General features: G+C 29.9%; 1 protein-coding gene across 4 annotated transcripts; it reads left to right on the top strand.

The window, feature by feature from the left end:
* The first annotated feature begins 6,949 nt into the window (after positions 1-6,949).
* LOC122526674 (cytochrome P450 4C1-like) lies at positions 6,950-10,727 on the top strand. 4 transcript variants are annotated; one of them, XM_043650204.1, is made up of 14 exons: positions 6,987-7,012; positions 7,119-7,127; positions 7,340-7,494; positions 7,600-7,709; positions 8,075-8,165; positions 8,675-8,866; positions 8,947-9,040; positions 9,109-9,211; positions 9,290-9,404; positions 9,475-9,590; positions 9,661-9,729; positions 9,993-10,158; positions 10,254-10,433; positions 10,510-10,727. In XM_043650204.1, exons 3-14 carry the CDS (start codon positions 7,341-7,343, stop codon positions 10,668-10,670), a joined length of 1,551 nt encoding a protein of 516 aa, XP_043506139.1. In that variant the 5' UTR covers positions 6,987-7,012; positions 7,119-7,127; position 7,340; the 3' UTR covers positions 10,671-10,727. The 4 variants fall into 4 exon arrangements, with proteins under 4 accessions (XP_043506137.1, XP_043506139.1, XP_043506138.1 ...); XM_043650202.1 differs by lacking the exon at positions 7,119-7,127 and having other exon boundaries at positions 6,950-7,015; positions 7,336-7,494; XM_043650203.1 differs by lacking the exon at positions 6,987-7,012 and having other exon boundaries at positions 7,336-7,494.
* Positions 10,728-11,741: the final 1,014 nt, after the last annotated feature.

The following is an 11,741-nucleotide window of genomic DNA, read 5'->3' as shown; positions in this document are numbered from 1 at the left end:
ATGGTGCTAGTTATAATAAAATCAGCAACCGGTATCTTGGGGAAAAAGGGTAAAAAAGGGTAAAATATAGCTTTATCTTAGAATCTAGGCATTTATTCGAAAAAAGTTTGAAACAAAAGTTGTAGAGAATTAAAATATACATAAAAAATGTTGTATGAGTTATCTTCGTATTTTCAAAAATAAGCGCATAAAATTGGATTGAAGATGGGAACAAAATTGTAAGAGTGGGAGAAAGCAAGCTTATCCCTCCGTCGCGTTTTACACGCGAGCGAGCTAGTGTGCGTGCGAGCGTCCGTGTACACTAATACACAAACGAAGGATCTTCGGCAATCTTCGAGACTCTCGGTCTTGAATGAAAGTGCGAGTGAGAGAACAAACCAATATTTCTCTCTTTTTATTTATCATGCGATAACGAGTATTATTGTCCTTGGCCATCGATTGTTGAGCGTTCTGATATTTCTCTTTTATATTTTTTCTGTCGGTAGCAAGAATTTTACGTCTGGCCATCGAGCGTCGAGCGTTTTGTATACGAGTGCGAGTGAGAAAGAAAACCGATATTTCTCTCTTTTTATTTATCATGCGATAACGAGTATTATTGTCCTTGGCCATCGATTGTTGAGCGTTCTGATATTTCTCTTTTTATATTTTTTCTTTCGGTAGCAAGAATTTTACGTCTGGCCATCGAGCGTCGAGCGTTTTGTATACGAGTGCGAGTGAGAAAGAAAACCGATATTTCTCTCTTTCTATTTTTTCTTTCGGGAGCGAGAATTTTTCGTTTTGGCCATCGTGCGTCGAACGTTCTATATATCTATATATATCGGCGTATAAGCGCGGCATTTTTAAATCGAATCTTGATGCTTATGGCACGCCGTTTTTTTATTTATTGTCAAAAATAATGAACCTTGAGTAAAAAAAAAAATAATTCATTTTAACAGAAACTATTATTATTTATATAGTTGAGAGTAAAAATAATGAATTAATTTTGTGTCTCGCTATAAAATTAATTAGAATAATTAATTGATATAAATTCTTGGCCTCACAAAAATTTATTTGTATATCAAATTGAATACGTATTCTCTTTAAGACGAAATTTAAAATTTAAATATTTTTCCTATTAAATTATGTATTTTATAAAATTTTAAATTACTGACTTTATGTCTCGTAAAATTTATTAGTGTATCAAACTAAATACATATTTGAAAAAGAAGAATTTTATAACCACACATAAAATTAATTCAAGATATATATGAAAGGATATTCTAAAAACGTGGAATTTATTTTTTGTCTATACATAATTTTAATTTATTTTTATTATGTTATAAGAAAATAGTAATGCATTCTGATTCATCTTCGAAGTCTTAAGAATTGTATGAAATAAATTGAGCTATTATCAAGTGGTGCGTTAGCGTAAGTAGTAACGTCTTCGCTTCTCGCGCTGGGTATTAACATTCGATTCTTTGTAGGGAAATTATTTTTTTTATAAGTTTTTCTATTCTTAACAAGGAGCGGTCAGTGAGTCCTACCTCAGATTTTTTTCATATTTTGCACTAACGATATAAAATTTATTAAGAAATCAACATTATTACGCGAGTAATAAAGTTACTAATTATAAATTAAATAATATCCAATAAATAACAAAAATTAATTTTTAACGTGCCGAAACGAGACATTTTTTAGGATGATATTTACAGGATGAATTTGTAATTTAAGTAATAAATCTTCCTTTATTTGTGCAAGACGTAAAAAAATTTATTGCTTTTAATTTTTTTGTAATAATTTTAATTTTTTTCTATATATAATTAGAAATTAGGAAATGTAAAAACAATTTATATAACCTAAGGATAGAAAAACTTATAAAAAAAATAATTCCCCCACAAAGAATCGAACGTTAATACCCAGCGCGAGAAGCGAAGACGTTACTACTTACGCTAACGCACCACTTGATAATAGCTCAATTTATTTCGTACAATTCTTAAGACTTCGAAGATGAATCAGAATGCATTACTATTTTCTTATAACATAATAAAAATAAATTAAAATTATGTATAGACAAAAAATAAATTCCACGTTTTTAGAATATCCTTTCATATATATCTTGAATTAATTTTATGTGTGGTTATAAAATTCTTCTTTTTCAAATATGTATTTAATTTGATAAACTAATAAATTTTTACGAGACAAAAAGTCAGTAATTTAAAATTTTATAAAATACATAATTTAATAGGAAAATATTGAAATTTTAAATTTCGTCTTAAAGAGAATACGTATTCAATTTGATATACAAATAAATTTTTGTGAGGAAAAGAATTTATATCAATCAATTATTCTAGTTAATTTTATGGCGAGACACAAAATTAATTCATTATTTTTACTCTCAACTATATAAATAATAATAGTTTCTGTTAAAATGAATTATTTTTTTTTTTACTCAAGGTTCATTCTTTTTGACAATAAATAAAAAAACGGCGTGCCATAAGCATCAAGATTCGATTTAAAAATGCCGCGCTTATACGCCGATATATATAGATATACAAAACGCTCGACGCACGATGGCCAAAACGAAAAATTCTCGCTACCGAAAGAAAAAATAGAAAGAGAGAAATATCGGTTTTCTTTCTCACTCGCACTCGTATACAAAACGCTCGACGCTCGATGGCCAGACGTAAAATTCTTGCTACCGAAAGAAAAAATATAAAAAGAGAAATATCAGAATGCTCAACAATCGATGGCCAAGGACAATAATACTCGTTATCGCATGATAAATAAAAAGAGAGAAATATTGGTTTGTTCTCTCACTCGCACTTTCATTCAAGACCGAGAGTCTCGAAGATTGCCGAAGATCCTTCGTTTGTGTATTAGTGCACACGGACGCTTGCACGCATACTAGCTCGCTCGCGTGTAAAACGCGACGGAGGGATAAGCTTGCTTTCTCCCACTCTTACAATTTTTTTCCCATCTTTAATCCAATTTTATTCGCTTATTTTTTAAAATACGAAGATAACTCATAGAACATTTTTTATGTATATTTTAATTTTCTACAACTTTTGTTTGAAACTTTTTTCGATTAAATGCCTAGATTCTAAGATAAGGCCATTTTTTACCCTTTTTTATCCTTTTTCTTAAAACCTCGGGATCAAATTTAAATAAAATTAGCACCATTCGATTCAGCGTCGTCAACTTACCCTTAGGACAAAGATGCACGCGTTTAGCTAGAAAAGTCGAAGTTAGGCCCGCGTTGACTGGCCTATATGTTTGAAAGAATGTATCGTTGCTAAGCGATGTAACTGTCGAAATTATTATCGCTTTTTGTCCGAAAACAAGGCGGTTTGAAAAAATGTATCGTTGCTAAGCGATGTAACCGTGGAAACTGTTATCGCCCTTTGTTCGTGAACAAAGCGGTTTTCAAGTTCTACTAATATACGTTACTTTGGATAAATTTTGAAATGGAATCGACTAGTTGTTTCCGATTTGAATATAACAATTCAGTAAGAAGATAAGAGAAAATAATGAAATTTATATTAGAAATTACGAACTTCTACGGGGTTCGAAGACGCAATTTCATATTGAATATTTTAGAATGTTTAAAGTGGATACGCATAAGCGTACGCACAAACGATGCAATCTTGTTATCTCCTATCCGAATCATTTGTGATGACTAGTTCGACGTGCAGCGTGTATGTTCAGGAACTAGATTTTCTCAGTGGCGATTCCGAATACACAACTTCACTCAAACCAGGAATCAGAAATTCACACCTCACAGGAGGCACCAACATGTATTTGCATAAATTCCTTCAACACGGAGTCCTTCGGCGATTAAATTAAACTAATTATGAGAAGGGTGAAAAGGTGAATTAAAATAAATAAAACATTTGGTTGAGCCAATAAGTGCAATGCTTTATTGGCTCGTCAGGAAAAAGCCTTGCGGCAAAAAACCATGGTTGGTTCAAATACAATGGACGACGATGGATCACGGACTATATCCGTGATCAACTTCTCGTCACGATTAACCCTGATGGGTAATCTCGTTAAAAGAAATGGAAATTATATCTCTCACGGTAGTACGTCTACTACCGGGTTATCGCCTTTACGTCTACCACCGGGTTATCGCCTCTACGTCTACCACCGGGTATAATATCTGTAAGACGTATTCGTCTTAACAGATGAATTCTTTGCCTCTCTAATAATCCTCTCGCTTGTTGTCTCCGGGTATCTTGTTTCCAAGTGTCCTCGTATGCGTCCAGCGTTAGAATAGGCCTAATGTCTTTTGTAATGGGCCCTGCAGGGTGCACTCACTCGACGGTCGAGTGGTGGGGGTTATGAACACTAGTTACTAGTAACTCTCTATCGATTAGTGGGCGCACAGTAACTATCGATTTTTAGTTACTATGGATTTTTGGTTATGATCGATTCCGATCGTACACTTACGATCGGCCGTTCTTGAAAGTAGTAGCCTGGTATGACGGTCGAAATTTCGACGTTTCGTCATGAATTTTTTTAAATATGAAAGTAAAATGCGATCGTTTCGAAATTTTTACATGTTTTTATAGGTGTCTTGAAATGTACAAAATAAATTTTTTTTAATTAATTTTATATTAATTTGTCAATAATTTTGTCTGTCTAAGTTGAGCCCCCGAAAAATAGTTAAGTTGTTTCGGAGAAGCACACAACCCTCCGTAGTCATTTAAAATAAAAAATTATAGAGATTATTTTTCTGTAGGCTTTATTCTAATGAACTATTCAATAATATGCATATTAAAAAAAAAATAAAAAAATAAAAATTGACTTATAAAAAAAAGGTTTTCAAAATTGAATTTTTCTTTTGAAAAATTTTTAAAAAAGTTAATTTATTATAAAAAATGTAATGCTTTAAAAGTTACGTATTTATCTATGTGTGTTTAAAATAACAGGTTCAATTTTTAGCCTAATCGGTGAATAGTTTTAAATCAATGCTTCCTCGAAATTCCGTAAACGTGATTTCGAGAAAAACAAAAGTTCAAAGTTTTTCATACTTTCATACAAACTACAGCGTGCTTGTTTCTTTTGGCTATAATTTTGAAAATATTCTAAATTTTATCTACGGCCTATTACCTAAAGTTATCGGGAAATACATAATTTATGAACGTTCATGAATATCTATGATTGCTATATTTGTAAAACATACAGTCTTGTGGCAGCCCGCTTAAGGGACATCACTAGTGCGAAATTTTGAAAAGTCGATTTTGTTGTTGTTGCATATTTCGATAGTCTATACCTTTAAAAATAACATACTAAAATTTCAAGTGTCTATCTCAAATAGTTTTTGAGTTACATCCATCTAAGGAACAACATACTCTTACCGTACAATATCAGTAACTTAAGCTTTCAACGCATACATCTCGAAATTACATTTTTTAAATTTAATGCAGTTATAATTTGAAGACAAATCATCCGATCGATTTGATTCTTTTTGCAGCTTCTTTTATATATGTTTCTCCATACCAAGAATCTCCAGTTTTTCGATCGAATATAAAATGTAATTTTAACAGGCAAAAAATCATCAAATTTTCGTCAGTAGTTTCGGTACTGTTTTTGGACCCTTGGGAGATTGCAAATAACTTACTGAATTTTCAATTTTTTTATCCAAAAATTTTATTATGTACTTATTATAAATTCATAAATATTTCCTTCAAATATTAAAAAATTTCATGCAGTAATTTTCATGCAGTAAAAAAATTCCACAAAAATCACCTTTTTTAAGGAGGTTACACTAGTGGTGGCCCTTTATGATTCTTTTGAATATCCGAACCATTCTTACTTGAGTAAATATCCTTTCTTTTCTGTGAAATCTGTTCTCAGATATCTTTATCATCGGTTAACACGATCAGAAATTTTCCGTTTCGACAAATTCTTTAAATATTCTGACAAAAGACGGAACGGACGCGAATGGATGTAGCCGGCGATATTGCAACTTTTGTGACTTAAACCACTGTGGTGTCGCCGGACGTCATAGTGTTAATATTAACTAACACAATAGCTTTTGTAAAAACTGCGTTTCTATATTGTTCATTATTTACTTTATTTTATTTTATTCAGTAGTATTTATGTAAATTATAATAATTGATGTTTTATATTAGTTTATTTTATATTATTTATATTAGTAGTAATTATTAAACTTTCATATTATTTTACAAAATTTTATCTGAATTTTTTTCCAATAATTTTCTAAACAGTGAGCTGAAGATTATAAATAAATAAACATTATTATTATTGATATTATTATTACAAGCAAACTAGTTAACCAATATCAATAATATGTAGATTGAAAACTATGAACCTAACTGCAAACGAATTCGCATAAGGAACTATCTATCTCTCTTAACTTTGTTTTTTTTCGTTCTTATCATTTTTTTATTGTTTCGCCAAGAAATATTTCCCTTTCTTTTCGAAAGTACACAAACGTAACCACTTTTATGTCAACAAAATTGGTATCGTTCGTAACAATATTTGATGTCTGATAGCTTTTGTTTAGCTTTTTGGCCTGATCCAATGTAATCCAAAGTATTTGAATGGATTCTTATCGAAAAAATTGGATATATCAAGCAATATAAAATAATAATTTTTTTTCCTGTACTGTAATTTTGTCTAGAAATTATGGCCTTCATAATTATACCAAATGAATATTTATAAATAAAAAGAAAACTAAGTTAAAATAATCTGTTGACATACACTATTTCGTTTATTGATAACTACTTTTTAAATCATAGCCTTTTGCTACATGCGCTATTCTATTTCGTTATCTTTTCTCGTTATGGAAATTTTTCGTATTTTTAATCTTAAGATTTTAAATGACATAACAATGTAGAGAGATTCATGAAGGAAAGATCATAGATTAAAAAGAGTTGAGGTTTTTACGCTTTTATCTAACGATTAAGTATCATATCAGTACATTTAGCTAATAATTTATCGACATTATCATTTCTTCAGCGGAAATTGTTAAGTGAGCGTTGCAACAATCTAACGATTAAACAAGTTTCTTCTGAACGCACAAGAAATAATATTTTTTATAAATTACTAAACATACAAATCCTCTAAGTACAGTTAAATTATTTTATTTCTATTTTATTATTATATATAGCTAACGTGTAAGTGTTTGTTTATACTTATTAAAAAAGGAACAAATAATTAAGGAATTTAATTTTTACATTATTAAACATTTCATAGACTACACTGTTCATATTAATCATTCAAAAGCATTGAAGTATTTAAAAAAGTGTTATCCTTGACAACAATAACTGATACGTAAGATTGCTCTTGTTACAGTCATAGTTCATTCTTGTAATTTTGCCTGTTTTCCAGATAGAATGATACTCGCTATCTTGTTAGGTTTCACTTTTTTTCTATTTGCACTACATTGTGTTATAAGATATAGAAGAGTGGGAAGACTCTTAAGTCTTATTCCAGGACCTCACGAATATCCGATAATTGGAAATATGTATCATTTTCAAGTTGACGATGGTAAGGAATATTACAATATTTTTATTTAGGAATTATATAATATACTGTGATTCTTCCCAGTCGATAATGTTCTTACTTAATATTAACTTATTGTTAATGATTTAGATTATTTGCTACAAATAATATGGAGAACTGATAATGAGTATTATCCAATTTATAAAGTATGGACCTTATTTCATTTTTCAGTAGCTTTACTCGATCCAGAAGATATTCAGGTAAATTATTAGATAATAATAACGAAATAAATTTTTTTTTCTTTTCTTTTAACTATTTGGAGTATAGAAAAGCTGACTGTGGTCCATTTTAACACTTATAAAAAATGCCTAGTTGAATATTTTTTAAACCAGCACGAAAATAAAAATTACTTTAAAGAAAGCACAGCAGAATCTATCTATTTATTTTCTGCTGCAAATTAAAATGACGTTTTATATCCTTGTGCAATTCCTTTTGTGTAATAAAAGTTCTCAGAAAATAATAGAAAAAATATCTTGATATTTATAAAAATAAAACGTCTTACCTCAAAGAATTAAATCGAAAAAAGAAATTAATTTAAGTTAATAAATTTTAATTTCTATTGAAGGTAGTATTAAAGAGCAATGAACATATTGAAAAAGGACTCTTTTACAAATATCTTAAGCCCTGGCTTTCTCTTGGATTACTAACTAGCGGCGGTAAGTAATTTAAATGAATAAAGATAATATAATATTTTTACTATATAAATATATATATATATCTAAAATTAAGAATCTTAAATAATAGAAATAATTAAGGGGTATCTAGTATAAATACGTCTTTATTTCTTCGTGTCTTACAAAGAGACAACCGTTTTTTTTCTCTCTTTTAGAAATTTCCATCTGTTTTTTTTACAATTAGAGTTTTCGATTATAATAACTGTACCACGTATTTCGAGAAAGTTTGAACTGTATCTTTTCCTTGTATTAAGCATGCTTGACAAAGAAGCAACTATCCCGAATCGTTTATTTATCTTCTAAACAAATGTCGAGACAGTAAGAAAACTTGAGATATTACCTAATGCTTTCATCGCATATAAATAAACACATAAATACCACGGACAAATACTATCCATTAGATCCTAACAATAATAAAAGAATAAAGCGTAATTTGTCCTGAGTCCTTTCAATATATTTAATAATATTTTAAATATAACTTAATTTGACAGGTAAAAAATGGCACTTACGACGTAAGATGTTAACTCCCGCATTTCACTTCAATATCCTTAAACATTACTTTACTAATTTAAATGAGGAATCACAAAATCTCGTCGAATCTCTTAAAAAGGAGGCAAATGGAAATCCTATTGTCAAAGATTTACGAACATTTATCAGCAAATATACTCTTAACGCAATATGTCGTTAGTAAACAAAAATATTTTCACTATATGTAATTATTAATATAAGCAATTAATTTTTTATTTCTGAATCTTCTTTATAGAAACAGCTTTGGGTACCCAATTGGCAGAAAAGAGCGAGCTGGAATCTGAATATCGTCATGCTGTTCATGTTTATAGCAAAATTGCTGCATATAGGTAATTTATTAATCTTTTGTTTTGAGAGAAAATCAATCGAATGAAGAATGTGATTCATTGTTTATTAGATCTTCGAGACCTTGGTACTTTTTCGATGCTATATTTGCATTTACGCAACTTGGTAGAATACAAAAAGATGCGTTGAAAACGTTGCACAGTTTTTCGAGAAATGTACGTCTTTCATAATAATCATTTATATCTACGTATTTCGAAAATATCTAGATTAGGCAAGTGTTACATGTATTCCAGATAATTGCGGAGAGGAAACGTTTTCACAAACAAACTAATGGGAAATATTTGCAAATCTATGAGAATATTGAAGAGGATGACGTTTCTAATAAAGATTCGGAGAATGACGATGAATGTATTTGAATTTTTTAAATAAGAAAAAAGCTAATTGAAAAAACAGGGTCAATACAATTTTTATGTTACAGATTTGAAGTCCAAGAAAAGACTTTCTTTATTAGATCTGCTTATAGCCGCATCTTGGAATGATAATCAAATAGATGAGGAAGGAATTCGTGAAGAAGTTGATACTTTCATGTTTGAAGTAGGTTCTCGAAAATATTCTTACTTAGAAGAGAAAAGATAAAAACTATTCTGAAGAGCAATATTTTTAGGGTCACGATACTACCGCAAGTGCACTGTGCTTTGCTTTGTGTCTTTTTGCTAAGCACAAAGATGTCCAGGTAATATAACCAGCTAAGATTATCAGTTAAAACAATAAAAAAGAAGTCTTTTTTACTTTTTTCACATTAATGAAGAAATATTCATTGAATCGTTACAGTAATTTTAGTGTCTTGCTAGTATTATTAGTTTTTATAATATTTACTCTCAATAAAAAGTTTTTTCATTGCTGAAATTGGAACAAAAATTATCAAAACTGCATAATTATTTTTTAGCGATGTTCATAGCTTATACAATAAATCATCAGTAACATATTTATTTCTAGGAAAATATAAGGGAGGAGGTTAAATTGATTATGCAAGAAAATAATAATTTGACGATATCTTCTCTTCCAAAACTTTCGTATTTAGAAAGATGTTTAAAAGAATCCCTTCGTTTGTATCCAAGCGTTCATTTAATTTTTCGGCACATTACTCATGATATGCAGCTGAGTATGAAATATTTGCATATATATGTATACTTTAATATCACAGTTATATTTTTGATTCCTTATTTTATTTTCTATATAATTGCATTTATTTTGTAGAACATTATTTAATTCCATCTGGTACGATGGTGGGAGTAAACATTTACAGCGTACACAGAAATAAAAAATATTGGCCAAATCCAAACGTTTTTGATCCGGACAGATTTTTACCGGAAAATATTAAAGGACGACATCCCTACTCCTACATACCATTTAGTGCGGGACCGAGAAACTGTATTGGTATATGTCTCATGTTTCAATCAGCACAGAAACTATAACATTTTTTGTTTTCATTCTTGTATTTTTCATGTTGCAGGTCAAAAGTTGGCAATTCTGGAGCTTAAACTGTTCGTAGCTTTTATATTGTACAATTTTAAGTTAGAACCGGTTGATGAGCTAGATGACGCTACGTTTTCGGCAGATATCACTTTGACCTCGTTTAAACAACTTCGTATCAAATTTATACCTATTGCATAGGTATTTTTATATATATTGTCCTAAAAATATAAGAAAAATTCAGATACAGTTTTAGAGAATTTATTCGTAATTTGTTAATCTTGTTAGAAAACAAAATAAACTTTTAATTTTCTCTGTATATCTGGATAATATATTTTAATATTTAAAACAAGTAAAATTTAATATTTTTTCTTTCTTTTTATATATGTATATGTATTGAATAATTATATAATTAAAAAGAACGAAAAAAATATATATAGGATCTGAGTCTTAAATGTATGTATTAGTTAGGTTAATACTAGCCGTCAGTCTGGTTTTTTGAAAAAACGTTGATTTGTGTAGATTTGGGAACAGGCCGTCGCTAAGCAAAGCAGCAATAGTGAGATTTATATTTTGGTGCGATTATGTTTAAGATTATTGTATGTGTGTTCATATTGCTTTGCATGAGTGTGCATTCTGGAAAAAAAAGTATATAATGCTACAGAGAGTTAGTTTATATGATCGGAGAACAATTTCAAGTGAACAAGCGACGAAGAAAAAAAATTGGGAAAGTTCAGAGAGAATATCAAGTTTTCCGTATATTAGGAAGTATTTTTAGGTATTTATTGAAATATTATAATGATTAGTTGTAAGTTGAAATAATAAGTAAGTAAGTGAAATTATATTGTTACGTCCTTGTCCGTTCTCTTCCTTATTACCTGCTAAGCTCGATATTTTCCTCGTCGAAGGCTATGATCAAGTAACCCAATAGAGGTTTATTATTTAATTTAAGTGACCGGATGACGAACATTTTCCAAACTCGCGCCGTATCGTTTACAAACAAAAGGTTCGCATAACCTTTATTAAACATCCTGGGGATCTTGTCTTTATTATCGTTCACAAAAAATATTAACTATAAGACAAACAATCAGTTCTCCTTTGCATAGATGCGACTCAGTTTTAATTAATAAGTCTACATTATATTTTTTGGAAAATCTGTTGCGTATTCTATGCAAACGATTGAGCAAGACAAGCGTCAGGACGTGCCGAGTCATGTCGGGACCTACCGAAGCGCGATGACACCCGCGATAGGGAAGCATCGCAGTTTTTTAG

This window comes from Polistes fuscatus, unplaced genomic scaffold (genome assembly GCF_010416935.1).
Source record: "Polistes fuscatus isolate 324 unplaced genomic scaffold, CU_Pfus_HIC Scaffold12, whole genome shotgun sequence".
NCBI classification, from domain to species: domain Eukaryota; kingdom Metazoa; phylum Arthropoda; class Insecta; order Hymenoptera; family Vespidae; genus Polistes; species Polistes fuscatus.
This window is presented reverse-complemented; position numbering and strand designations above follow the sequence as displayed.

Coding starts and splice junctions, on each gene's coding strand:
- LOC122526674 (XM_043650202.1), top strand. CDS start 7,341: ATGATACTCGCTATCTTGTTAGGTTTCACTTTTTTTCTATTTGCACTA. Junction 8,166..8,674: donor TGGATTACTAACTAGCGGCG/GTAAGTAATTTA, acceptor TTAATTTGACAG/GTAAAAAATGGCACTTACGA. Junction 8,867..8,946: donor TACTCTTAACGCAATATGTC/GTTAGTAAACAA, acceptor TCTTCTTTATAG/AAACAGCTTTGGGTACCCAA.